Consider the following 26,529-nt stretch of genomic DNA (forward strand, 5'->3'; position numbering starts at 1 on the left):
GTCTTCCTATCACTAGCTTATTTCATTTAACATAACGTCTTCTAGCTTCAGCCATGAAGTCACAAGGACCAAGGTTCCTTTTTTTTAAGGCTGAGTAGTAGTCTTTTGAGATTTGGGGGTTCTCTTTACTCATTCAGCAGGTGATGGACACTTGTTTTTATATCTGTGAACAACACTGAAATTAAAATTCGAGTGCAGATGCCTCTTTAATATAGTGATTTCTATTTTCTCTGGAAATATTTACAGAAGTCAGATTGCTGGATCAGATGTATTACTGAAGGAAGGGATGACCGTTCACTGTGTGCATTGTCCCTGGAATACAGCAAGTGTTTGGGAATATTTTTTTCTAATTAAAAAGAGTGAGAAAAGGCATTTGCCTAGATAGCAAAATTCACAGAGTGAATTAAATCTATCCAGTGGGGGAGGGGGGACCTTTCAAATGAACAAATGCATGTTTGAATCAATGAGCTAAGTTTGTCAGGGAGACACCAAGGTGTGTGTGGAAGGGAGACTGCATGGCAAGCTTCTAAAGGGCAAACTTAAGGTCTTCTTTCCTTTCTTTATGTTACAGGATTACCATTCCATTCCTAAAGAGAACAATCCTGGACAATTCTTTTGGACCAAATTACATCTTTATTACTGTATGACATTTCATCCAAACTACCAAATGTAAACACTCCCAACTTGAGCATTTTCCTGGACAATATGCCCCGAAAAGGCCCATCTATGTTGCGCTTAAGAAATACAGATAGATGGTTGCCTCAAATCTTGAATCTGATCATTGTTTGAACTGTTTATTTTTGTCTATTAGGAAAATAATTAGACAACTTTGATGAAGTATTTTTAAATATTAACATTGATTATTACATAATAGTGGACTTCTGGCTAACTTTTTTTTCCTTTCTACCTTTTAACATCTTACAAATTCTATGAAATTTGAATTATATTTTATAATGATGATAAGTCAGTCCAAGATGTTCTTCTGAATCTTGAGGAAGAGAATTGAATTAGGGAAATTAGGAGAGTAGAAATCCTGGGATAGTCAGAAATCTCTTGAATTTCTACAATGTGGATGGCTCAAAAGGGGAGGTTCAAAGCTGTATACATGTGTTGGAGCAGGCTCCAGTTCCAGATCCACTCATTGAGCTGTTGGACACAAAATAGATAAAGGTGAGATCTGAAGCATCTGAGGGCATCAGAGGGCAGCAAGTGCTGTTCATTTGCAATTGCAATTAATTCTGTTTGTCTCCAAAGTCCCAATGTACTTAGAACAAAATCCCTGTGCCTCTTAACCCAGCTTTCCCCTCAAGCCTCCCTCTTTAACATGCATGCATTTATGACAAAGAAAAAAATGGGTTGTCATGGAAATTTTAGTGTCAGAATTGCAACTCATAAGCAAGTCATTGCCGAAGAGAACAACTGGAAACAAGGGCTGGAGAGATTGCTCAGTGGTTAAGAGCACTGACTGCTCTTCCAGAGATCCTGAGTTCTATTCCCAGCATCCACATGATAGCTCACAACCATCTATAATGGGATCTGATGCCATCTTCTAGTGTGTCTGAAGACAGCTGCAGTGTACTCATATAAATAAAAAAAAAATCTTAAAAAAAAACTGAAAACAAACATAAATATTTATAAAATATTTAAAACATTGAAAGTATGAATGGTAGATTGGCTTTACTGATTTTATACAACAGGCAAGTCATGGAAAAGCTTTGATACAGATCTAATTCTGGAAAATCATATCATTTAAAATATAACAAGGGGATATATAACTGATAGGAATTTCATAGGGACTCTGCCTCCACTGAATTAAACATTTATTAAGGCCCTGCTACTTTATATTAAAAATTAATATTTTCATAGATTGATTTACTCAAAGTGGGCATATGGATATAGTTGAACGTGAGTTTTCAAATGATTTTTAGTTATCATTAAAATCGAGAATGAATGGAACCAGCTCTATGAAGCACTGAGTTATAGCCATATATGAGATCAGAATCATAGCTTGTGTTTAGTTGGTTGTTGACAGGCATGGGAGTCAATAACTGCACCAAGCTTGCCAACTAGGAAGATGAGGGAGGAAAGAGAGGGCTTTTTTTGTTCATTTGTTTGTTTTTTGTTTTTTGTTTTTTTTACTTTATGAAACATATGCATGAAAAAACCTGAGTGAGTTACATAACAAATATTTGGCCCCAAAAAAGAAAATTAAAAACACAAGCAAAACCTCTTAAGAACGCTTCCTAAAGTTTATTTTCTCTCCTTCTTTATCCAAGAGACAACAGCTAGAATTTCCTGCCAACCATTAACTTGTGTTTAAAAAACTTAGTATGTATGCATGCACCAATAAATACTATGGCTCTGTATTTAACTTTAAATGTTGTATAATTTGACACCACCAACATATAGCTATGCCATTTGCAGCACTTCAGATGACTGTAGGTTGATGCTCATTTCCATAATTTGGTCACAAATGTTTCACATTCTATTTCTCAGGCATTTGTGATGCCAGTATCACACCTTTGTGTATGTGCCCTGTGTGCAGCAAGCCATACAGCTGCACTTGAGCATCCCAATAGCTGGCAGGCAGGCAAGTTCAACATCAGTTCCTTTGAGGAGTAAGCCAGGTACAGGAAACTCTTGGCTTCTATTATCAATACCTTAGCTTCGGGCAATGGCTCCCCTTCCTGTGCTTCCTTCCCCTGGTTTTACTTTTTTCTCCCTCTCTCCCTTTGCTTCTTGCTGTCTCTGTTATCATTAAAACAAGTAGAAACCATTGCAGGTAAGTCTACTGGCAAGGATTTACTGTAGATGGCTTTTAAAAGATAAAAGCAGTTGCAAAAATTTTAATTCGGTCTTGAAAGAGATCTTGCAAGACATTTCTGGGAATCAACACATTCTCCATGCTGGGAGATTTTGGATTTTTGTTTGTTGGTTTGTTTGTGCTTCAGCCTAGCTCTTCATTCCCTCTGTGCCATGCGTGGCACAGACTGTTCCAGCTTTAACTAGGGAGTGTCCTTCTTATTTTGGAAGATGTAGGGGGTTTCTAGAACAGTGGCTTAAGATGGAGGAAATGTGACAACTGAGTCTGGCACATTATAGACAGTGCGTCACTCAGGCAAAACAACACCTGAGAAGAATGGCATATGTAAGCAACAGAAAGGAAAGGGACAGCTTTTCAAGCACATTGAAATGTGGCATTAGGTGCAGTGGTTGGAAGGACTATGCCTTCTTCCTCTCAGGCAGTCAGCATACCTACGTGGATAACATTCTCTTGGATCATCTCCATATTTCTTAGAGCATCCACTCATCCGGGTCTACAGATCACTTAAAAGCTATGTACTCCTAAAGCACATGGTCTAATTTTAATTTGAGGCTCAGCTATGTCTGACTCCAGTTTGACTTACAAAGGTCCTAGAGCCTAGGAGTAAGAATAGGAGCTACCCAGTTAGTACTGAAGAGCTGATTCCCCAGGCAGGATTTAAATTCTGGCTGCAACTCTATATCAGTGGCCCTGATCACTGGACAGGTCACCTAACTGCCTCATAATTCTGTTTCATCTTCTGTAATGTGGGGTCAGTAAGACAGTGTGCATCATGGTCATTTTGTGAAGACAAAGGGATATAAGTCCTATGCAGCAACAACTAAGCTGGTGTTAGGCATGGCTAATGGTCCAAAAAGCATAGGCAACAATGGTAGCGATAAACGGTGATGGAGGTTCTGGTGACTTCTTGGACTCCCTCTTTAAGGGAGTCTGTTTCCTTGTACTTCAGCTGTGTTGGAATATTCGGGTCTTGCTGTCAGAGGATAGTTGGGTTCTGGTGGTGCCATATTGCCCTGGATGTTGTTGACTGCATTCTTACACTGACATTTAGACATCTGGGTTTGAGATGATTATAGATCTAGATGATGATTTCTGAGTATCTTTGTAAGGACTCTCTTACTTATAGGCCCATGTATCATGTTGCCTGGATCACAAGCATCTCTCCATCTGACTCTTCACTCTCAACAAAAGTTAAATGCCTCCATAGAGAGCCAGACATTGTTCTTTGGCTCTTAAATGGTGTATGAAGTTATATTTACTAGTATTTATAAGAATAATCAGTGTCCAACTGTTAAAGGCTTAATAGTAGAGGATGAAAGATGACCAAAGTACATTGTGGGAAGTTAGCAAGAGGTTGAACCAAATAGCCCTACTTGCTTGCCATGTTGTGTGTTATGTATGAAAGCATAGCTAATGTGCTGGCCTTTCTTGGCCCTTGGATGTCCAGCTTTATGTCATGCTAAGCTTCCTGTATTAAGAAGTAGAAACCTGTTCTCTAACACAGCAGACACATTCATAAATTGCTATCCTCCACCAGAGAATATGGTATAACCCATCACCATCCACGTGGCTTCTTTGCTAGAGCTAAATTTCATGTGAGGGTGTCGTCATCTGGTAGGGCCTTTTGCCCTAAGCTCACTGCTCTTTTTCCTCCTACTGTGAGATGATTTCCTGTTAGTCTTCTGTCTTTCATGGCCTTCTCTGTTCTATGTGTATATCTTTCTTATGATCCAAGTTGTCACTCACTCTGCTGCTTGATTCTTCCCACCCACTGTCTTCTAAGTGTCAGGAATTTGTTTCTCTTCTCCTGATCTACACTTAACAGTTTTCTATCACTTACCGATGCAGCCTCAAATCTTCACTGTAGTTCATTTTTAGAGTGAACACCCTTTTGCATTGAAACTTGACACATTCTGGCAGTCAAGTCCTTCACAAATTCACCAAAGGCCTTCATGTGCCCCTCTATGTTCTCCTCGAGTCTTCCTACTACTAGCAAAATCATGGTAAAGTTTCAGATGCCCAATGTTTTGCTTCTCTTTAACTTCCTTGTTAAAATTTCATCTCCATTATATAATAGCATAAGAAAACTTGAGTTCAGGTGTCCCCAAACATTGAAATCTTGTGGTGGATGAGTACAAATTTAAAATTGAGTACAGACATAAGGTTGCACATTAGTTTTGCTTATTTACTGATTATTTTACTTTTATGAGTATCCATTTATGTGTCAGAGCCTAGGAAGTATTAGCATATGGCATTGTTAAATACTAAATAAGAACAGTCAAAAAGCCTGCTCCCCTTCCAGTTTACCAGTCAAATGTAACTCCATAGTCTCTTACTTCATCAGGCCTGAGTTACACACCTCATTTTGCTACTTCACTTACTTTAATATATACCAGCATTGTTATGAAAGACATACTCATATCTCCATCCTATAGAAAAAGAAGCAAAAGCATAAGAATTGAAGCTAACTCTTTAAAGATACAGTGCAAGCAGGTGGTGAAGTTCCAACATAGACCCAGGTCTACAGAATTCCAAAGCTAGTGCAATAATTCTCTGCTGAGAACCCCTCTGAAGCATGTACCATATAAGGCCAAAACATTCTTCCCAAGGCAAATAACAAAACTTCTTCAGTTCAACATAACAGGAAATATTGGTATTTATGAGATGAAAAAGTTTAGAAATTTATTTCTAACAAGAAAAATGAATAACAATGAAGTCCCCCTAAACAGTTACCCTGTAAAGGATGTTCAGGGAATAATCGACACCACCCAGTTGAAAAGGCTTCCCACTGATACAATACCACCATTCGCAAGATCAAAAAGTCTCTCGAGGCTGAATATAGCAGGCAGGGAGACATCAAATGGAACCTGAGGAAAAGCACAAAAGTATATATGTGAGATGTGCTGTTTCAGACTACTGACTGAAGTACAGTTCATGCAGTAGCGTTATATAAAAGGCAGTAAACATTCGTGTTTATGATATTGGCTTTCCACATGGTGATATATCACATATACCACTTTATACTTTATATTCTACTGGAATTTTTAGATCCACTCATAAAATATCACATAGTCTTAAAGACAAATGCTATTTGTATGTATGTATGTGTATATATGTATATATATGTATATATATACACACACAAATATAAGCAAGTGGTATATATATACAGATATATAGATTATATATATATGTGTAGAAAGAGAGACAGAGACAGTGACACATATATATATTTCTTACACAGGACTTCTGGCCTTGTTCTTCATACTAGATTGATTGGCTCATTGAAAATCACTCACTCTTCCTTTGATCCTAAGCCCTGCCACAGGCACCAAGACAGTGTAAGGACACAGGAGTTGAGATCACTCTGTCTTAAAGAGGCTCCAAGCTTCTGTGACAGGAGCTGGTACAGCCAAAGTCACCCTAAACAGACTAAAATGGAAGAGCACAGACTTCCTCTATGGTCACAGTACTAATCATAAGAAAAAGAACAAAAATGATTGACAGGAGAGGAAGGTATCCTGGACCCCGCTGCATGTTCATCTATAATAAATGTGGTCAGGTAGTGACCATAAATGCCATCAAGGGGAGTGGCCACTGTATATTCCATGTTGAGGGTTTGAAGCCTGGTAAGACCTTAGAGGACAAGATTTTATTAATTTCTTTGACTACTTGTTAAATGACTCATTCATCAACTCATTCCCAAGCAAGCATAATGAACCTAAAGATGGAAGATGATCTTCACTTTTTCTTTACTTCCAGGTTTCTAGAACTTCGAATAATGAAGAGGCATATATATTATATTAGTTTGCTTTCTATTATTGTGATACATGCCATAATCAAAAGCATCTAGGGGAGGAAGGAATTTCTTTGGATTTCACATCCCCGTCATGTTCATTATTAAGGAAGCCAAGGCAGGAACTCAAGCAAGGCAGGAAGCTGGGGTCAAGAACTGAAACAGAGCCACAGAGGAACTCTGCTTCCTGGCTTGCTAAGATTGCTTTCTTGTATAACGCAGGATCACTGCCCAGGGGTGGCACTGCCCACAGTGAGCTCAGCCTTTCCATATTACCACCAGTCAAGAAAATGCTCCCACACAGTTGCCTACAGGCCAGTATGATGGGGTTATTTTCTCAGTTGAGGTTCCCTCTTCTCAGATGACTCTAGTTTGTTTCAAGTTGACAAGAAACTAGCATGCACGAACGCACACACACACACATTCAGCTTCCTTAATCATTATGCAATCATATTCTATTATAGCTTGGGAAATGTTTTCTATATGGATGTGATAGTTTGAATAAGAATAGCCCCCTGTAGGCTGATGTGTTTGAATACTCAATCATTATGGAGTAGCATTACTTGACAGGGATTAGAAGGTGTAGCCTTGTTGGAGAAAGTGGCCTTGTTGGAGGAAGTGTATCACTTGGGGCAGGCTTTGAGAGCTCAAAAGCCTAAGTCAGGCCAAATGTCTTTCTTTTCTTGCTTCCTTCAGATTAGGATGTAGTATGCTCAGCTACTTCTCCAGCACCATGTCTGTCTGTGGGGCACCATGTTTTCCTCCATGATGATAATGGGCTAAATCTCTGAAACTATAAGTAAGTCCCAATTTCTTGGTTTTGGGGACAGGTTGTCTCATTGGCCTCGGGCTCATCAATAGGCTAGGCTGGCTGTGAGCAAAGCCAGGGTCTTCCTGTTTCTAATATCTCAGTCTTGGGATTATTGATGTGTGTATTTCCCACTCTGGGTTCTAGGGACTGAACTCAGATCCTTATGTTTGCTTTTACTGACTGAACTATCTATCTTCAGTCCTTATGCCCATTTTACTAACCCTTTAGATGACTTTCAAAGTAGAATACAAAGAAATACTAATCAGCATTAAGATAGTTGTTCTGCCTTTTGTAATACCACTCTTTTACTATCAAATCCTTTCCAGTTTAAATACAGGGACCATTTTAAGTGGCCACCTTAGTTTATTTAAGTTACAGTCAGCTTGGTGGAATAACACATGCTAAGCATAGATACTACCCTTTGACTTCTGGTGCTTGTCACTGAGACTCTAAGAATAAGGGGCCATTTGTCAAAGGATGCAGAATAATTGGCGAACTCCTTTATAGAAGCCACTGGTAGCACCTTCACAGCACAAGAGTAGAATAAAGGCAGCTGTCACTCCAGAGTCATGTGTCCTCATTTGCCCTTGAGAGGAACAAATTACTCCAAAATGACAGATGCTCACTTGCTGCTCACTTGGACCATTCTAACACCAGAGGAATTTAGAGCCTTTTAGAATACAGTCAAATACTTCAAATTCTGCTTCTTGGTACCATGTTAAAACATTATTCTGTACTTTCCTAGTACTGACTAAAATCATTAAGGTAAACTTCTGACTGAGCTATTAACACGTACAGTGCATAAATTGTATGTGTGTGGGTGTGTGCCTGTGAATATATGGATGCAACCATTGCCCAGATCAACAAATAGATAGACACATCAGTCAAATATGCTAATGCTCACTTAGAACCACAGAAGTTAATCCATGAAAGCAGGAGAATCAGTAGTTCAAGGTCAATCAAAAGTAGTTTAAGGCTACACAGTGAGCTCAAAGGCCAGCCTCAAGATATACTCTCTCAAAAATAAAAAGCATTTAAAAGTAAACATACCCATGACAGTGAGGTGTTCTGGGTTGTTAGATGTACACATGTTTTACTATAAGCTGCTTCTAACAAACTGAGTTCTAATTCTTCCTTCCTACTAGTCATGTGTGAGCTTTTCGAGTACTCCATACATTCATACATTTTAAAAATTCTGTTTGAGATTTCAGTCATCCTGATAAATTTTGTGGTTGTCCAGCTGCCCCTCTCTGTTCTTACTACAACATTCCTGACAACTATTAACACTCCACCTTGAACCCCATAGGTCCCCTTGTGAAAGTACAGGGCTTTGCTCTGCTTGTACTGAGTAGCCGGTTTCTTTAGATTTGTACAGGCAGTTCAATGCTCTCTAAAAGCCCATCCTTGTTAGATATGTATGACTATTAGCCTCCCATCCTCAGCTTCTCATCTACATACTTAATGATTCCCTAAATGCCTGCAGTCCAATTTGGATTCTTTGTCTTATAAGCTGTACTTTTTCTTTTTTTTCAAAGATTTATTTATTTATTTATTTATTTATTTATTTATTTATTTATTTATTATAAAAGTACACCATAGCTGTCTTCAGACACACCAGAAGAGGGCATCAGATCTCATTACAGATGGTTGTGAGCCACCATGTGGTTGTTGGGATTTGAACTCAGGACCTCTGGAAGAGTAGTCACTGCTCTTAACTGCTGAGCCATCTCTCTAGCCCCTGAGCTGTACTTTTTCAAGTAGGGTCCCTATATAAAGTTTTGTACCAAAATCATGTCAATAACTCCCTTTTACCCACATGCCTCACTTTTTGAGGCAGGGTCTCCTGTATCCCAGGCTGGCCTTAGACTTATTATATAGATGGTGGTTGACTTTGAACTTCTTCTGATCCTTCTACCTCCACCACATCAGACGTGTGTATACAGGCCTGGATAAGCACACTTGGTATACATGGTGCTGGTGTTACAATCCAGGACCTCATGCATAGTAGGCAAGCAATCGACCAACTGAGCTATATCCCCAGCCCAAGGTAGCATAGCTAACACTTGAGAAGCTGAGGCAAGGGGACTGCCCCCAAGTTCAAGGGCAGCATCAGTTACAGAATGAGACTGTGTCTCAGAATAAATCAAGAGCAGGGTATATGATTTTTTAAAATATCTACTATTTTTCTCAATCTGATTTTTAAATAGCTACCTTGTAACACCTCCTGGTTCTCTCAGGTGCAATGCTAGTCACCTTCTCTTTGGTTCTAAATGTTAAACAATGAAGGAAACATGGGGGTAGGGGAGTTTTTCCCTCATAGGGTTGGCTTGGTTCTTCTGGTACTATAATTTTGAATGATTTTAAGTTCAGAGATATGGGTGGATGAAATTGCTTCCTTTCAAAAATATTAAAGTGCAGTGCAGGATCCATAGGGGGAGTAATTTAATAGTCCCAAAGGAAGAAAGAAAGCTCCCATCTCACATGGAGATTTCTCTACTGTACTTCCTACCTGTTAACATAACACTTCTCTGAAGTTACTGATTGACTGGATTTTTTTCACAGCCGGGGAAAACATCCATCTTAGAAGATAGAGGATAACATGATACTATGTTATTAGCTCACTTGAAAATCAATAATGTGAATGACAGGTGACCAGTCTAATGAGAAAGTTCTAAAGTTCTTTTTAGAACTTAGGTAACCATCTAAAGTTCTGGGAGAGAGAGAACTAGATGTGTTTGGGTTTCTAGTATTTGATTTAAATGCACACATCCCCTATTCTAGCAAGCATGGTATCACCCCTCCCATCCTGACAGAGACAACACACAACTCTTCAGAGGTAGACGGAACCTTTGTATAATTTCTCTCATCAGTGGGAAACTTCACACTTTTCTGAGAATGAAAATTATCTTTTTATCACTCTAATTTTTATGTTAATCAAACTTTAACTATGACAGAAAAGTATTTTTAATATAATAGGGGCTCAAACAGTCATACTGGTGAGATGGTAGAAATCTTTTAATATTAAATTTTAATGAAATGATGTTATTGCAAAAGGAAATTTGAATAGAACAAGAAAACTAGATATTAAAAGTCTAATGTGTGGGGGAAAAACATACACAGGCAGTTGGAGTGCTGTCTAAGAACAGAACAGATTCTTCCTTAGCCAGCATCCTCACTGTGATGGTGCCCACACCTTCAGGCCATGAACATCTAAACAAGCAGGCTTACATAACAGGTCTCCCATAAAATACTGTCTGAGGTTCCTGTCCATGGAATCATGAGGAAGACTAAAGACTAAAGACAGAACCAGCTTTAGAAAGGGCAGAGGTACATCCCAACCTTTCTCTAAGACTTTGCTTGGTGTGTACATCTCTCTGCCTCTGTTTCTGGGTCATTGTGTCCTTTCTAACATACCAATAATCATACAAAGTGAGCTACCTTAAATGCAATCGTGGATGCTATGAGTACTTTATTAATTATTGAAGCTGGAAGCCACTTGGAAGTCTGTAGCTTTGAAGACATGTGAGTGGAGTGTACACTCTGCTTGCAGATGGCAGAGGTGAATGAATGCATGCTTGTAGGATGAGGCCCTTAGCTCGTTGATTCCCTGATAACTCTGGGCTACATTAACTCTTGAATGCTCAGGTGGTGTTGGAGTATTACAGAACCATTTGGAGTTGGGGGACAAAATGTACAAGTTCAGTACTTGGATCATCTTAGATATATACATTTCTGGGCCACCGTGGATTTCATTAAACTCTGATTCAAACACAAAAATAAAAACAAAAAATCCATATAACAGTCAAACCTAAGTATTATGCAAGCTAAGGCTGTGTGGAGTTGGTTTTTGTCAACCTGAAACAAGCTACAATTATCTGAGAGGAGGGAAATTTTCTGGATGTGATTGTTGGTGGAGGGTCCAACAGTAAGAAATCAGTCTGAGCCAGCCACAAGGAGAAAGCCAATAAGCAGCACTCCTCGATGATCTCTACTTAGTTCCTGTCTCCAGGTTCCTGCCTTCGGTTCCTACTTTGAGTTCTCTCAGTAACAGGCCATAAACAGACAATGAGCCCTTTACTCTCTCAAACTGCATTTGTTAACCATGCTTATCACAGCAATAGAAAACAAACAAACAAACAAATGAGCAAGAACAACAATTAATGAATACCTTCATGTGTCACAACCTGTCCCTCCATGGCTCCCGTTCTGCACACTCTGTCTTTCAACTCACTCTGGACTTAGACACGACAGTGTGTTTGGTGGAAAGTGGGAGTGTCAACAGTGTCTTCTTAATTACAAGTACATGCTTCTAAGAATTTATTCTTTGTATGTGTATTGTACATGCACATGTGCAGACATGTGCATATGTACACAACACAGCACACATACAAGAGATAAAGGCACAATGTTGGGTGTCAGTTCTCTCCTTCCACCATGTGAGTCCCCGAGATTTAACTCAGGCCATCAGGCTTGGGTGGCGAGGGTTTTTACCCAATGAACGATATCTTCTTATAGAGAATTATTTAAGAAAACACTCCTTCAAGAGTAAAAGAGGCCCTGAAGGTAACAGGGAAAGTTGAAGTTGGTTATCTTAAGGTTTATCCTGACTGCTCAAGATTCCAAGATCTAGAGAAAATCTCTGAAGTTGCTCCTTTGTCAAAAAGATACGGCTTTTCAAATGGACACACAGGACAGCTTGCAGGATCCACAGGAGAGCACACAGAATGTACAGGGCACACAGGACAGCACAGAGAACATGCAGGGCATACATGTTGGATCAGATACAAGTTCAAGGGCCTGTGGTTCTCACAGTCAAATGTCAGAAGTAAGAGTTAAAGGAAGCATATCCTTGGCCACAGAATTTAATAAGAAGACCCTTTTTGTTGTGGTGGTTGAATGGAATGCTGTGTTACTTTAGCACAAGACAAAAGACAGTAGGGCCAGTAGATCATGGACTAGACTTTCAGAAACTTAAAGTCAAAATAATCCTTTTTTATAAACATGACCCCAGATATTCCTTATAGTGCTAGAAAGCTGACCACTGCCCTCAGAAAGCAGATTCTGAGATTCTATTTAGTTTCGAGAAGGTCATTAGCTTTAGCAAATGACCATGAGATTAATACACATGGAGAAAATGAAGGAAATGAGATTGGGCAGAAGGAGAAGTTGGGTGAAAACATGAGTATCTTTGAACACAGACTGGCCCTTCAGTGTTATCTTGAACTGTAACAGTGGATGTCAAGGCTCTGTACTATGATTTTGAGCAGTACCTGAACTCAGGCTGCCTCAGAAGAAGTCATGAGCAATGGGGGACTATGGAGGATAACTCAGTTAGCAAACTGGCTTGCTGGCTAAGCATGAAGACCTAAGTTCAGATCCCAATCAACCACATTTTTTAAAAAGAGCAAAACTGTGTGCAGAAGCACATGTTTGCCGCCCCAATACGGGGAGCTTGGAACAGGTGAACTCCAAGAGCTCACTTGCCAGACAGCCTAGACAACGGATGAGCTTTGGGTTCACTGAAAGATCCTGTCTCAAAGAAGTAAGGTGATGAGAAATCAAGAGAGACACCCAGTGTGACCTCTGACATCCACACGTGTGCCCATACTTGTACACAGACATATATGTGCACACACATATGCACACATACATACATGCACACACACACATGTACACGCAATGGCAATATAACAAAATGCATGTTGGTATGCAACCAATATAAGCTGAAGGGAAATGTAAAATAACTTCACTATGCTAAATTTTCAGAAGCTTCTCTTTGAGATCTTGATAAAATAAGTCTAATGCATCACTTCTATTAATCATTCTATTTGATTACCCTAGGAATATTCCACTTTAGATGAGGAAAATTAACAATTAAAGAGTAGGAAGAAGATTTAGAACTAATATCTCCCCTTAAGTAATCCCTCCTGAAAGCTTAAGTGCGGGAGAAAATGCAATTTCACTTGAATCCTAACTCTGCCAGCTTTTCCTGGGGAGACACAAACAAACATCTCTTCCTTCCAGTTAGGGCACTGATGTTAAATCAGAATAAAAGATTCCACCCAAATACAGTTTGGTCCTCTTGGCTTATTTGTGGAAGCTTGGATAAGGGTTAATGTCCAGGAGTATGGATGGTCCTGAAACATCTGCACCATTACAAAATCCCACCCCAGGATGGATGGTGATCTCCTGTTTACTTTCCACTTCCTCCACACCCTAGCATCTCCCAAGATTGTTTTCAGCTGGGAGTGGGGTCGGGCAGAGTGAGTATTGATTGGCTGGATTTCAGGTGATGGTCTGGTAACCTCCACTCCTCTTTGTACTATGTGATATCAGCAGCTCCGTCCCCCTTTGTTATGACATATCTATTGATGTTCATTTAGTTGGCTACTGAGCCAAGGTTACTACTGCTCCAAGATGATGGTGAGTTGACCATACTTCTCATGGAGGAAAAAGCCAACCACCACAGTTTAACTGGGAAATCCCCCTCGACTCTTCCACAAATTTCTAAGCCTATGGGGGAGTAGGAGAGTGAAATTGGGAGTGACTGGGTGAGGTTGCATAGGCTAAGGGCATTACATAGACATAGGAGAAGGGACACAGGAAAACTGGGTGCTAGGGGGAAAACAATTTTGAGCAGAGTCCTAAGGAATGTATTCTGAGGAGCCATCAGGCTAGACATAGAGCTTGATCCAGATACCTGCTAGCTAAGGAACCTTGGGTGAATTATCTTTGCCCCTCAACTTTTTTCACAGAAATGATGATGATGATGATGGTGATGGTGGTGTTGATGGTGATGATACCTACCTTAAGCATCTGAAGTCACATGCTTAGCTTAGAATGTGCTTGTGTATTTGCTCTCTGTCACTGAAGCCACTTATTTCTGCCAACTTAGTGATTCATAACAAAACTGGCTGTAAGTCCTGGAGCTCAGAAGCCTAATATCTATTTAATGGATGTCAAGTCATGGTACGGTCTGGGCTGATTTCTTCTAGAGGGCCTAAGGGGGAAGTCATTTATACTCCTTGACTTGTGTCTACTTTTTCTACCATGAAATCAGGCTCATTGCTCTTCACCCTGTCTCAGTTTCTGTCTTTACTCTGACCCTGGATCTCCTCTCTGCTGTCCTCTCTGGGACTCCCTTATACCAGAGCACTGATGACTGACTTTTGGGGTCACCAGCATAAGCTCCTCAGCATGTTGTCCCAAACCCATCCATGTTCACTGTATTCCTTTGTCATGCAAGGCAACAGTTCTGGGGATTCCTCTAGAAGACCACAGTTCAACTGGTCACATATATGGTCCAGAGAGATGATTTAGGTACTGTATTCATCAAAGCTGCTGTGGAGATTGGCTCTGTCTTATGGTATTGTTTTTACTTAAAAACAAAAAAACAAAAAACATGTATTTTTCTACATCAGCGTATTGTGACAAAAAGTTATTGGTGTTCACTATAATACATTGGTGTGTCTTCACAGTGTTCCCTAGTACACCCTTGCAGATTGGGTTGAGTCAGTAGGATATGAGCAAAAATGACAGCCACCCAGAATGCCTTGGAATTTATTACCTAGACTGGGACACATTTCAGAGGGAAAGAAGAGCCTGTGATCAGTCCCTCCCAATGAGTCTGTGCTCTCTGGTGATTGCCAGCATATTAGGATCTGTGGTCAACCTTCAAAAAAAAGGAATGTCTGGTGAAATTCTGAAGGCTTCTCTGCCAATGCTGTCCTTGAAGAACAGCCCTTGCAGATGCCATAGATACAAGTCCAGGTATCCAATCTGTACTAGATGTTAGGCGAGAAAACTTATTTGGAATGTGGAGATGGTTCAGTCAGTGTAAAGCATTTAAGTGTGAGGTCTTGAGTTCTAATCCCCCAAACCCATGTAAAGCTAGATGAAGTAACATTCCTTTTATGTTGTGATCCCAACACTCCTTTTATGTTGAGATAGGAAGCAGAGGCAGGAGGATCCCTGGAAGCTGTCTCAGCCAAGTACTGCAGTCTGCATATAGACACAAATGAAGCCATGTGACCCTGTCTCCAAGTTATTTCTGATTGGTAAATAAAAATGCCAACAGCCAATGGCTGGGCAGAAGAGACATGAGTGGGGTTTAGGTTTCTTGGAGTTGACCAGGAGGAGAAGAAGTGTAGGAGGAGGAAGGAGAAGCTGCCAGGGGTTAGGAGTCAAGAAAACATGGTCCTGGGGGCTGGCCAATTGGAGTTAAGAGCAGCCCAGATGAAACATAGTAATAACTTGGGATTATTGATAGGAAATAGATCTTAACAACATAGAGAATCGTATATACCCAGCTCTTGTGCTGATATAGGCTTATCATAACTATAAAGGTTGTGTGTGTATTTCATCTGGGAACATAAATAGCTAAGATGGGGTAGAAACCTCGGGCCGGGATTTAATATATTCTACTACAGGAAGCTCACAGAGCAGCTAGCCCAGCATACCTATGAACTTAAGAAGGTAGGTGATGAGTAGTACCTATGGTGTTCAAGTTAGCCATGCCACATGTGTGCCTGGACACACATACTCAAACATATGCGCACACATATGCAAACATGTGCCCACACACATACACAGATGTGCACATGCACATGTATCATTGCTGCCAGTGATCATCGGGGTTTGTTAGCACAGCACAGTCTGCCCCGTGCTGACTGAAATTTCTCCTCTGGCAAGCTTGCCTTCCTTCTCTACATTTCCAGTACTACAGTAAGAGCTTCACTTCACTTAAAGGTCAGAGCTTTGAATCTCAGCAGCCATGTTAGCTGCTCGGTACCCTCCCAAGGATCTCAGTGGTGTCTGTCTGTAGGAGACACAGAAATAAAAACTTCACAGTTATAACAATACTTGATCTTTTTTTTTTTTTTTTTTTTTTTTTTTTTGTTCCCAAAGGAGCTTCCCTAGTTTAACTTCTGGCAACTAGGAACTAGAAACCAGAGGTGTTCTCTCTCTCTCTCTCTCTCTCTCTCTCTCTCTCTCTCTCTCTCTCTCTGTGTGTGTGTGTGTGTGTGTGTATGTATGTGTATGTGTGTCTGTCTGTCTTTTTTAAAGCAAAGACTTTGTAAAGAACCAAGGTTCACACTTTCTGTGGGAGATTTTGTTGCCACTAATCAAAGCATGCTGGGTTCTGTTACTTAGCAGCTCCCAGTGCAGAGAGGAAGAACAGACCTTATGTGCACAGTGCGGAAGGAAAGCAGCTCATGCTGACTCTGTTCGCATTGGCGCACACCATGACCAGCTGCACACCTTTCTTAGACAGCCACTGGCAATGACCGGCAAAAGGTTTAACAGTCTGCGAACACTTTCACACCCATTGTTTATGTGAGTATTTGAATCCCAGCAATCAGCCTTTGTGGATTAACAAGGGGATGTAGAGAAGGAGATGGCATATAAAGAGAATAGGAAGGAGAAGAGGCAGGAAAGGGAGGAACCAGGTGGTGTGGGGGACCATCTCCGGCACTGAGCATTTACTATCTGCCTCACATCAGACACTGAACCCTGAGGGTGAACAAGAGCTCTGTGACCAAGGATAGGTTTATGACTAGCTGTGGAATTATGGGAAATAGAAAGGAGTCCAGTCCCAAGAGGTTACACTGTGTGTCACTGCTTTTACAGAACATCCTTGAAATGAAAACGTTACAAAAACTTAAAGAAGTCCAGTGGCTGCCAGTGGTTAGGAGTGGACAGACTAGAACAGGAGAGGGGCTGCCCCAGGGTGACCATGATGCTGGTGATGACAGAAGTGTGTTTTGAGTATGTCAGTGCCCCCACACTAGTTATGATGCTGGACTTTCATTGTACAATGAAACACATAAGGGTTTACTGGAACTTTCTGTCCTCTCATTTGTCTCCTCCCCTTTCCTTTCCTTTAGTTTTTGGGTCCTCACAGGGGCTGTATGAGTGTTCTAACATGGAGTCACAGATCTACCTTCTCTGTACGATTTCTTATTTTAAAACCTTACTTGTTCTTGTGTGTATGGAGTATCTTGCCTGAACATATGTCCTCTCTATGCATTATGTATATGTGGTACCCATGGGGACCAGAAGAGAGTGCCAGATGCCCAGAACTACAGTTATAGATGGCTGTGTCAACATGTGGGTGCTGGGAATTGAACCCTGGTCCTCTGGAAGAGAAGCTAGTGCTCTTAATCATTAAGCCATCTCTCCAACCCTCATGTTGTTTCTTATAAAGATATGACTCTGTGTGAATCTACAGTTAATTTAAAAAGCATGGTTGAAAATAACTAATAATAACTAAAATAATAAAGAACAGGCCTGTTAATGGACCGTTTACTCTTTCATTTACTTTTTGAAAATCAGCAAACCATCAGATTAGGCTGAAAGTCACTCATGAAGGGAGGGGTTAACTGTCAAATAAGTCAATTCACAGCAACTTAAGGCTGGGAAAAGTAAAGATGACCACAGTGTCTGGCCTGGCACTGTGTTAAATACTGGCCCTAGTGTGACTTCAGGTGATAGTAGTTTATTGTTACCAATACTCAAAGGAGGGAGTGAGTCCTCGATAAACAATAGCTTCTGCATGGTCACACACATTGCAGTCTAACTAGAAACCAGACTTTGTTTCTTACATTAGGATCCATTGCTGCTGAGCGCTTCACCAGAACCTAGTCAACCATGGCTCTTTAATGACTAACTTAATTACAGGGGCAAAACACAGCATGGGTTAAGGGCTCTTCCCACTGTGCTGTGCCCCCAAAGTAGTTGAGAAGAGGGCACATGGGTACCAGCTGCCTATAATCTACACATAATAACTTCTAAATTTTGGACTGGTTTTTGGCCAAAAGAAACAAGGAAAGTGGGTAAATTCACACCTGCTCTTTCTTGGCATATTTACCCTAAATTTGCAGACTATTTGTGAAAAGAATTTTTAAAGTTTTAGTAATGTATTCAGTTGCATGAGGGGGAAAACTAAGATATTTACCTACAGTTGAAATACTGTTACACTGTTGGATCTGTGACAAAGAAAAAAATGCCTTACTATATAGCTCAGGCTGGCCTCAAACTCACTGAGCAGCACAGGCTAGCTTCAAACTCCTCATTCTTCTTCTACCTCTCAAACACAAGCATGTACCTTAGTACCCAGCTCAAGGGCTACTTTTAAAAAATACTTTACTTTTTATTAATTCTTTTATTTGATTGTGTGTGTGTGTGTGTGTGTGTGTGTGTGTGTGTGAACACCACGTATGTATAGGTAACTTCAGGGCATCAGATCAGATTTAGCTATGGGAAGGTTGACACGAGTTTCAGACTCGTCAACCAAACTCCAGTCCTCTGAAAGAGCAAGCAGCACACTGTTAAGCACTGAGCCATCTCCCCAGCTCTGAGGTCCAGGCAGAATCATTTAGCAAACTTAAACAAAGGAAATGAAGCTCATCGTTGAGCTCCATATTTTCCAAACAGAGAGAAATGAGATTGGCTAATGATTCCCCTGTCTCTTACTTCCCTTGAAGTTGTACAAAACAACTAACTGTCCCCTTGAGATGGATCTGGAGTTGTTTTGGAAATGAAGCCCGGCTTGATTTGTGGAGGAAAGCACGCACAGTTCTGCTACTTTGATGGTAAACACATAGTATCCGGTTCATGATGTTACCTTGGTTTAAATCACACCCTGGTATTATCACACCCTCAAACTGCACATTCACAAAGTGGTCCTGTACTCTGAACATAGGAGGCACAGTCTTTCAGTTCTTCCATTTAAAAAAAAAATGTATTTCACTTTGACACTACTGCTGGCAAATCTCAGAGAGATGGGCATTTTGAAATGCTCTAAACAGCGTAGCCTTTTCTTAGCATTTGAAGAGCACATTAATAGCCTGGTCTTTTCTTAGGGCCTTTCTTTATCTCTTACCCAAATTTGATAGTCAGACGCAAATGGAGAGATGATGGAATCAAAGTCAGTGCAATGTTTTAAAAAGCAGCGTGGAATTGATGCCGTCTGGCATTGTCTCCAAAAGAATGTAAGAATATTAAGTGGATGCCTTGTGATCTTACACACAAAGGGTCCTCTTCACTTGAGGATGGAATGATAATGTCTCAAAGAAGGGAGATGTGATTCTAGATGCCCATAAAATCTATTCAGACACTTTGGGGCCGCTCCAACAGAAATCAGGTAAAAGAAAGGAAAGAGAGAAGAGAGAGAGAGAGAGAGAGAGAGAGGAGAAGGAAAGGGAGAGAGAAGGAAAATCAGCAATTGTCAGCCCCAAAGAAATGAGTTAATAGAATTAATCGATAACACTCAGTAATTACCTGCCATGGACAGTGCAGGGCTCTGTTTGCTGCTGCACTTCTGGGTTTTGTTAGAGCGCCACAGGCAGACAGCAAGGAGGAAGGTGAAGCCCAGGGTGCATTGTTAGCCACAAAGCCCAGCCCACATGCTCTCCTTCCAAACTGAAGGGATATTCTTCCAGCCAAGGGATGAGGACTGTGTCTAAACTTGAATGCCGGGGATCTCTTCAGAGGAGCCATTGTGGACTGAACAAGATTAGAGCCCAAATGGCAGTAGAGCTTTTGCTCCGACATCTTTGGAGGCCTAGCCCTGAATGCCAGGGCCACCAGGCTGTGAGAAGGTTCAACCAAACACAGAGAGGCCTGGGGTGTTATGGCCCTCATAAAACATGGGCAGGACTGGTTTCAGGATAACTGCAATGGTTAGTAGGATCCTCCACACTTCATAGTCAGTTCATTTGGGGTGTGACAGTGTCAGCCATGTGGCTTTGGACAAGTCTTTTTGTTTTGCCTTGAAATGGGGTCTCATTCTGTAGCCTTGGATGGCTTAGAATTCAATGTAGCTCAGGTTGGCCAAGAACTTACTATGTGGCCCAAATTGACTTCAGATTCCTGGCAATCCTTCAGGAATTGAAGCCTCAGCCTCCCAAATGCTGGCCAGTACTTTGAAACAGTATCTTTCTTCATTCCCCTGTGCCTTCATGCAAAATAGTCACTCATAAAACAAACAAATGAAAAAACAAACAAACCTCAGCCACCATCTTTTCCTTCTGTAAGCATCAGTTCCAGATGATGCTTGACAGCCAGCCTTGTCCTGCCAAGGGCTCCCTGTTTTCCCAGGGCCTTACATGCAGCTGAATGAAACTTTTAAATGCAGCTGACTTTTACCCCCCCCCCAAATTTAATTTCTCTTTGTATTCAGGAATTTGAAGATTTGATTCGTTTTTTTTTTCTTTTCTTTTTTTTTATCTTCATAGCAAGACTGTACATCATGACCTGACCACCAGGCCCCTTGAAGAGCTGACACTGTGTTTTGTCTGCTCTCTGCAAAGTGTTGTGTGGATGCCCCCTTGGCCATGTTTGTGTTGTGCTGAGGCTACCCTATGACTGTGCAGTCATTTTTTGGAGCAATAAAAACGGTTAACAATGGACCACTGAATTTCATGGTAGAAACCAGTAAGCCCTCAGGAAAAAAATAAATAAATAAAAGATGCCCTGAGAAGTTCATCACCTTCAGAGCTGCAGCAGGAGCCCGTTAGAGGAACGAGGGTAACGGTGCCCGAGGCCTCCAGCGAAACTGAAGGATTACTTCAAGGCAGGAACTTTTGCTTCCACATTCTTGTGCCTGGCCCTGTGGCTACCACAGGAGGACTCTGCAGCAGATCCTGCCTAATGAATGGCTGATGTTGATGGCCCCAGACAGAGCCTATGTAGAACTGCCTTCTCAGGACTGTCTTTGGAAGATGGATTGCAAACCATTCGTTCCTTTAATATTTGCTAATACCTGCTAGGGCCAAACACTGGACAAAGCACTGAGGATAAATACACAGGAGGAAGCAATCTTACTGTATCAGATGTAGTCAGCATTATAATACCAGACTAATATAGATGTATGTCATTCAGACATATTTTGCTTAAAAACTGTGGCATGCCAAGAGATGTAAACCAAGAGAGATCTGCAGAGAAACTGAAGAAAGAGCATGTATCAGGTCTCCTAGCTGGCTCAGTAGGTAAAGGTGCTTGCCACCAAGCCTGATGACCTGAGTTCAATTCCCCAGAAGCCACACAGTGGAAGGACAGAACTCTCTCAAAAGTCGCCCTCTGTCATTCATATATGACTTGAGTCATGAACACATGCCCCCCCACCAACTTTCTCTCTCCCTCTTCCTCTTTCTCTCCCTCCCTCCCTCCCCCTCTCTCACTCACACACAATATGTAAATAAACAATTTTCTAAGAAAGACCACAGTCATATTTAAGCTAACATAGGTTGAACATGTTATTTACCCATTTTACACAATAATCCAGGAAGATACTAGCATGGCACAGCAATCATTTTAGCTGACATGTGAAGGCTCATAAGAGGCTATAAAGGATGATAAGGTGCCCATCACCTCATGATTGAATCAATATATTAGAAAAAAAAAGAGCAAATGCAGAGATAAACTGAAGGACACTAGCATAGCAGAGTAGTAACCGTTAGTCATCGGCACGTGGTTCATGTCAACGCTCTAAAACATAACATAAATAGTAACCTTTTGTGTTGTACTGTGGATTGAGTATGGGACCTCAGGCATCCTAGGCAAGCTTTCTGCCACTGAGCCCCTAAACAATTATTTTTAACAATAAGAAACAATTGGCTATATACGCAGGGAATTCAGTCATGTTAAAAGAAATATCCATCAATCAAGCACATGATCATGTTGTATGAGTCAGGAGAGTTTTAGTGTTGTTAAGGATATATAGCTCAGATGGAAAAGGTTTTTAAGAAAGTACTTTTTTTTTTTTTTTGCTAATTTGGGTGCTTAGGAAATAGAGATGTCAAATGGTAACTGTGCTTTCTTGGGGTGCAGGCAGGCACTTTTCCTGGCTATGGGATGATATCAGAGCTGCTGTCACTGTCCACACTTCTGTCCCCTATGGACTGCCAGCTCCCCTCTCACACCCAATAAATAGCACACTACCAGTGGTGTCATTTCTTCTATCAGGCCAAGATATCCAGGGCCATAGGACATAGGTATCCTAAGACTACATGAGGCACTCAGTGCTTTCCTTTATGCTGAGTCAACTTCTGCAGCCATTTTTCTTTGCTCAGTGACAATGAGTATTGGATCCTCCCTTGTCTTTTAAAAGATGGTGTCCTCGGTCTACCTGACTCACTGTGGGTACTTTCATCACCTCGCTGGGGAAATTCAAATCCCTGGGTGAACTGGCCTAGGGTCACCCACTCCTCCCATCACACTTCCTCACACCTCTCCCCATCTCGATCACTGCAGGGTCCTTAAGCTTTCTGCTCTCTGCTATCTCTCTGTGCCAACCCATCCTCTGTCCCTATAGATGACATCTCCTCATCTTGTCTCCTTTTCCATATGCTCATTCCTATCTCAACATCTGCCTTGGTCTGTGTCCCTCCCTTTTAGCACTTTGCCTTCCTTCTCAACCCTTCTTAGTCTACACTAACAACTTCTTGGTACTCACCCCATTCCTCCACTGCCCATAGCATCCTTTCCTACTGTTCACAAACAACATTCCATGGCTAAAAGTAAGTTGCTGGCCTTGGAGTAAAGTAAATTTGAACCTGACTCCTACCGCTACCTTGAGCCTGTTGCTTCATTTTCCTGTACCTAAATCTCCTCATCAATAGAATGGGAGGGCCTGGGGAGATAGCAAGAATGTTGCTGCTCTTGAAGAGGACTCAAGTTTGGTTCCAGCAGCCCCATACAGTGGCTCCCAAATTGCCTGTGACTCAAGCTTTGTGGAATCTGATGTCCTTCTCTATCCTCCAAGGAAAAACAGCATGTGCACACAACACACACACACACACACACACACACACACACACACACACATAAAATAAAAGTACATAAATAAAAAAGTAAATACAATAAAATATAAATAATAATCAACTTTATAAGATTCTTCTAATATTAAATGAGCTAATTAGCTCTGCCATTGTCCTACTGATGTGCAGAGACACCACAACCACAGCAACTTTTTAGAAGAAAGCCATTTAATTGGGGGTTGCTTTCAGAGGTTTAGTCCATTATTGTCAAGGCAGCAAACATAGTAGCAGACAAGAGTGGTGCTGGAGAAAGATCTGAGAGCTCTATATCTGGATCAGCAGGTATCAGGAAAAGATGGAGAGACATTGGGCCTGGCATGAGCATTTGAAGTCCCAAAGCCTACACCCAGTAATACATTTCCTCCAACAAGACCACATCTCCTAATCCTTGTCAAGTAGTGTTACTCCCTAATGACCAAGCATTCAAATATAGAAGCCTATGGGGGCTATCCTTAGTCAAACTACATGCCAATATATTCAAAACCTTTAGTAATGTTTGCACACACTATGTTCTCAACAAATATAAGCTAGTGTTATTATTACTAGTAGTTTATTGGCATTCCATGAATATCATATATATAAAATTGTCCAGAACTTATGCTAAGTCTAGCTGAAGATTCTGAACTGAAAGAAAAGTTCTTTACCTTGAACAGTCAATAAAAACTCTTTTGCAACCTCTCTATGTAATAAGTCTCATCTTTCTCAACCAAAATCTATGCCTAGGAATCACATCCAGGTAGCGATTTTATATGATTCTAGCCCACACAAATGTGCTATGTGCTCACAAACTGATCTGTTCAATTCATGTGCACTCATGCACCTATGTGTATAATTTAGAGCAGTTTCTTCATGTCATGGGGACAAATATGAACACATTAATTTAGCTGGCTGGAGGTGCTCCCATCTATACTGCCTTGCAGCCATAGATGTTATCTACACGGATGTCCTGCATACAGCTGACAGTCAATTATTAATGATGGACAGGGAGCTGTATAAAAGGGCCTCATCCTCCCATGGGCGGTTAGTCATAGCAAGACAGAGGAAATAATTTTAGCATCATATTTGAATCCTACCTGACAGCTTAGAAACTAATAATTCAAGGCTATACAGGCAATTAAAGAGATACTTTTTGTTGTTGTATGACATGAAATCAAACCTAGTTGTCATTGAGACTCTATGATTGTCACCAAGAAGGTCTGCATGGTCTTTGTCCTCTCACTCTTCTAAGTTTATTTGTGACAGCCTTTGCACAGCAGTATTTATTTTAATTAGGTAGAGGTGAGACAAGCCAAGGTAATTTGTAGTAGGCGTGTTCGGTAAAGACTAAAATTCTTGCATAACCAGATCTCACATCAGTGACAAAAATGTCTCAAAGAGCCAGGCATAGTGGTGTAAACCTTTAATCCCAGCACCAAGGAGGCAGGGTCAGGTGGTACTCTGTGACTTTGAGGTCACCCTGGTCTACAAAGGCTAGTCAAGGCTATACAGTGAGATGGTGTCTCAAAAGAAAAAAAAAATCTGTTAACGCCTATCACTTTGCTTATCCAAGATTTTACTCATTGAGATAAGCTCACAAATTTGCACATCCTATTCCAGCACTGCTAGTTAAGTCTGCCTCAGCGGAGATCAAGTGTGAGATTCAAGAAATGATCTCTTAGATGGGTAGATCCTATGCTCCCTATGCCATATGGTCCCATAGTCCCATCCTGCACACTGGCCTAATTGCTACAGGTTCAATAGTGTCTTACATTAATAGGCAGAGAACATGGTTTCTCTCTTCTTCTAGCTTTGAGACCAAATTTAGATGCTAAAACTTTCACCGAAATTAGTTAACCAGGAGCTTAAGCATCCACACACAGTGAGGACAAGGATGATAACAATCACATTTAGATACCCCAGTTCTAAGCATTTGCTTGTATGAGGCCCTTCCATATATATTCAATAATTACTGTTTTAATATTCACAAGGACAGGGAAAAGTTGGCACCATTACTTCATTTTATATATGTAGCCTTGGATCACAGCACTGTTAACACTTGAGACTAGGATTTCAACCTGGATCCTCCAGAATCCAGAACCCACAGACACGATTCATTATGTATCCCATGAAACACTCTTTTGTGATCTATTACTGAACACTCATGGTGGTTAATTTTTAGTGTTACTTCTCATTGTCAGCTTCATTAGGTTGAGAGATGCCTAGAAGATAAGCTAAGCACACTTCTGGGTGACCTGTGAAGGGGTTTCTAGAGATGACTGGCACGTGGGACAGCAAGCTATGGAGAAAGTCCAAGTCTCAATGCAGATAGTACCACTCCATCAGCTGAGTGTCTGCATGAAGAAAGGTAGAAGGAGGATGACAGCCAGCATGGGCAGGAGCCACTTTCCCCTCATGGCTGTAGTCAGAGCAGATGCTGGTGCCTCTGGACATCTGGCTCCAGCTTCTGCAGCCCTTCAGTATGCATGCACTCTGGTGACTGCAGGGAGCTCCCAGGCCTGCAACCTCAGGCTGGGCTGTGTCATTAGTTACCTTGTTCTGAGGCTTCCAGCATCTTCATCTGTGAAGCTCCTGGGGTTTCTGGCGCTCTAGCATACAGCCAGCCACTGTGGGACCATTAAGCTTCCAGTCATGTAAGTTAATATAATGAATCCCTCCTTAATCACATGCACATATACATGCATGGGAATACACATGTGCATGCCTGCACATTACACATACACAAATACACACAGACATATACATGCACACATGAACATACCATATATATACACATATACACACAAGCACACATACACACACATGACATCTAATCATTCTTTTCTTCTAGAGAGCCCAATATACAAATACCATCTACCCACATTAAATTTAAGCTTGGTTTCTATGCTGTCTATGTCAGTAGAGCTATATATTTACTTAATACAAAATAAGTTCTTTCTTTTAAAATGAACAAGGGACACATTATTAGCTGTTTTGTTTTGTTTTAAAAGGAAAACACAAACTGTATTCAGGAGCTCAAATCTAAAGGGAATTAAAATTTAATTTAACAAATCTCTTTGAGAATATAAACACAGAAGCTGCAGCATTGCTGTCCCCAAAGCTAAGGGTCTGATGAGGGGCACAGTGTGCCAGATATTCTTCAGACGCCACCCACCTCTTCAGGCCTGACCAACCCTAAGAGAGCATGACCTTATGATCCTACCAGAGAAACCAGCAAAGATCTCCTGGAAAGGTCCAGAAAAGGAAGAGTTTAGGCCTTGGAAGACATACAGCTTTTTTT

General features: G+C 41.0%; 1 protein-coding gene across 8 annotated transcripts in view; it reads right to left on the bottom strand.

Moving 5' to 3' along the window:
* Positions 1-690: 690 nt before the first annotated feature.
* Positions 691-26,529, bottom strand: part of Cfap54 (cilia and flagella associated protein 54) — a 302,779-nt gene continuing 276,940 nt past the window's right edge. For 6 of the 8 annotated variants that reach the window (XM_031349081.1, XM_031349084.1, XM_031349082.1 and 3 more), the window contains one exon: positions 5,481-5,691. In XM_031349081.1, the coding sequence (XP_031204941.1) occupies positions 5,572-5,691 (120 nt within the window). In that variant the 3' untranslated portion in view covers positions 5,481-5,571. Of the gene's footprint in view, positions 1,147-4,486; positions 5,254-5,480; positions 5,692-26,529 lie in introns of those variants that run through there. The other 2 variants (XR_004112709.1, XM_031349079.1) reach the window with 2 other exon arrangements.

Source organism: Mastomys coucha, unplaced genomic scaffold (assembly GCF_008632895.1).
Source record: "Mastomys coucha isolate ucsf_1 unplaced genomic scaffold, UCSF_Mcou_1 pScaffold4, whole genome shotgun sequence".
Classification (NCBI taxonomy): Eukaryota; Metazoa; Chordata; class Mammalia; order Rodentia; family Muridae; genus Mastomys; species Mastomys coucha.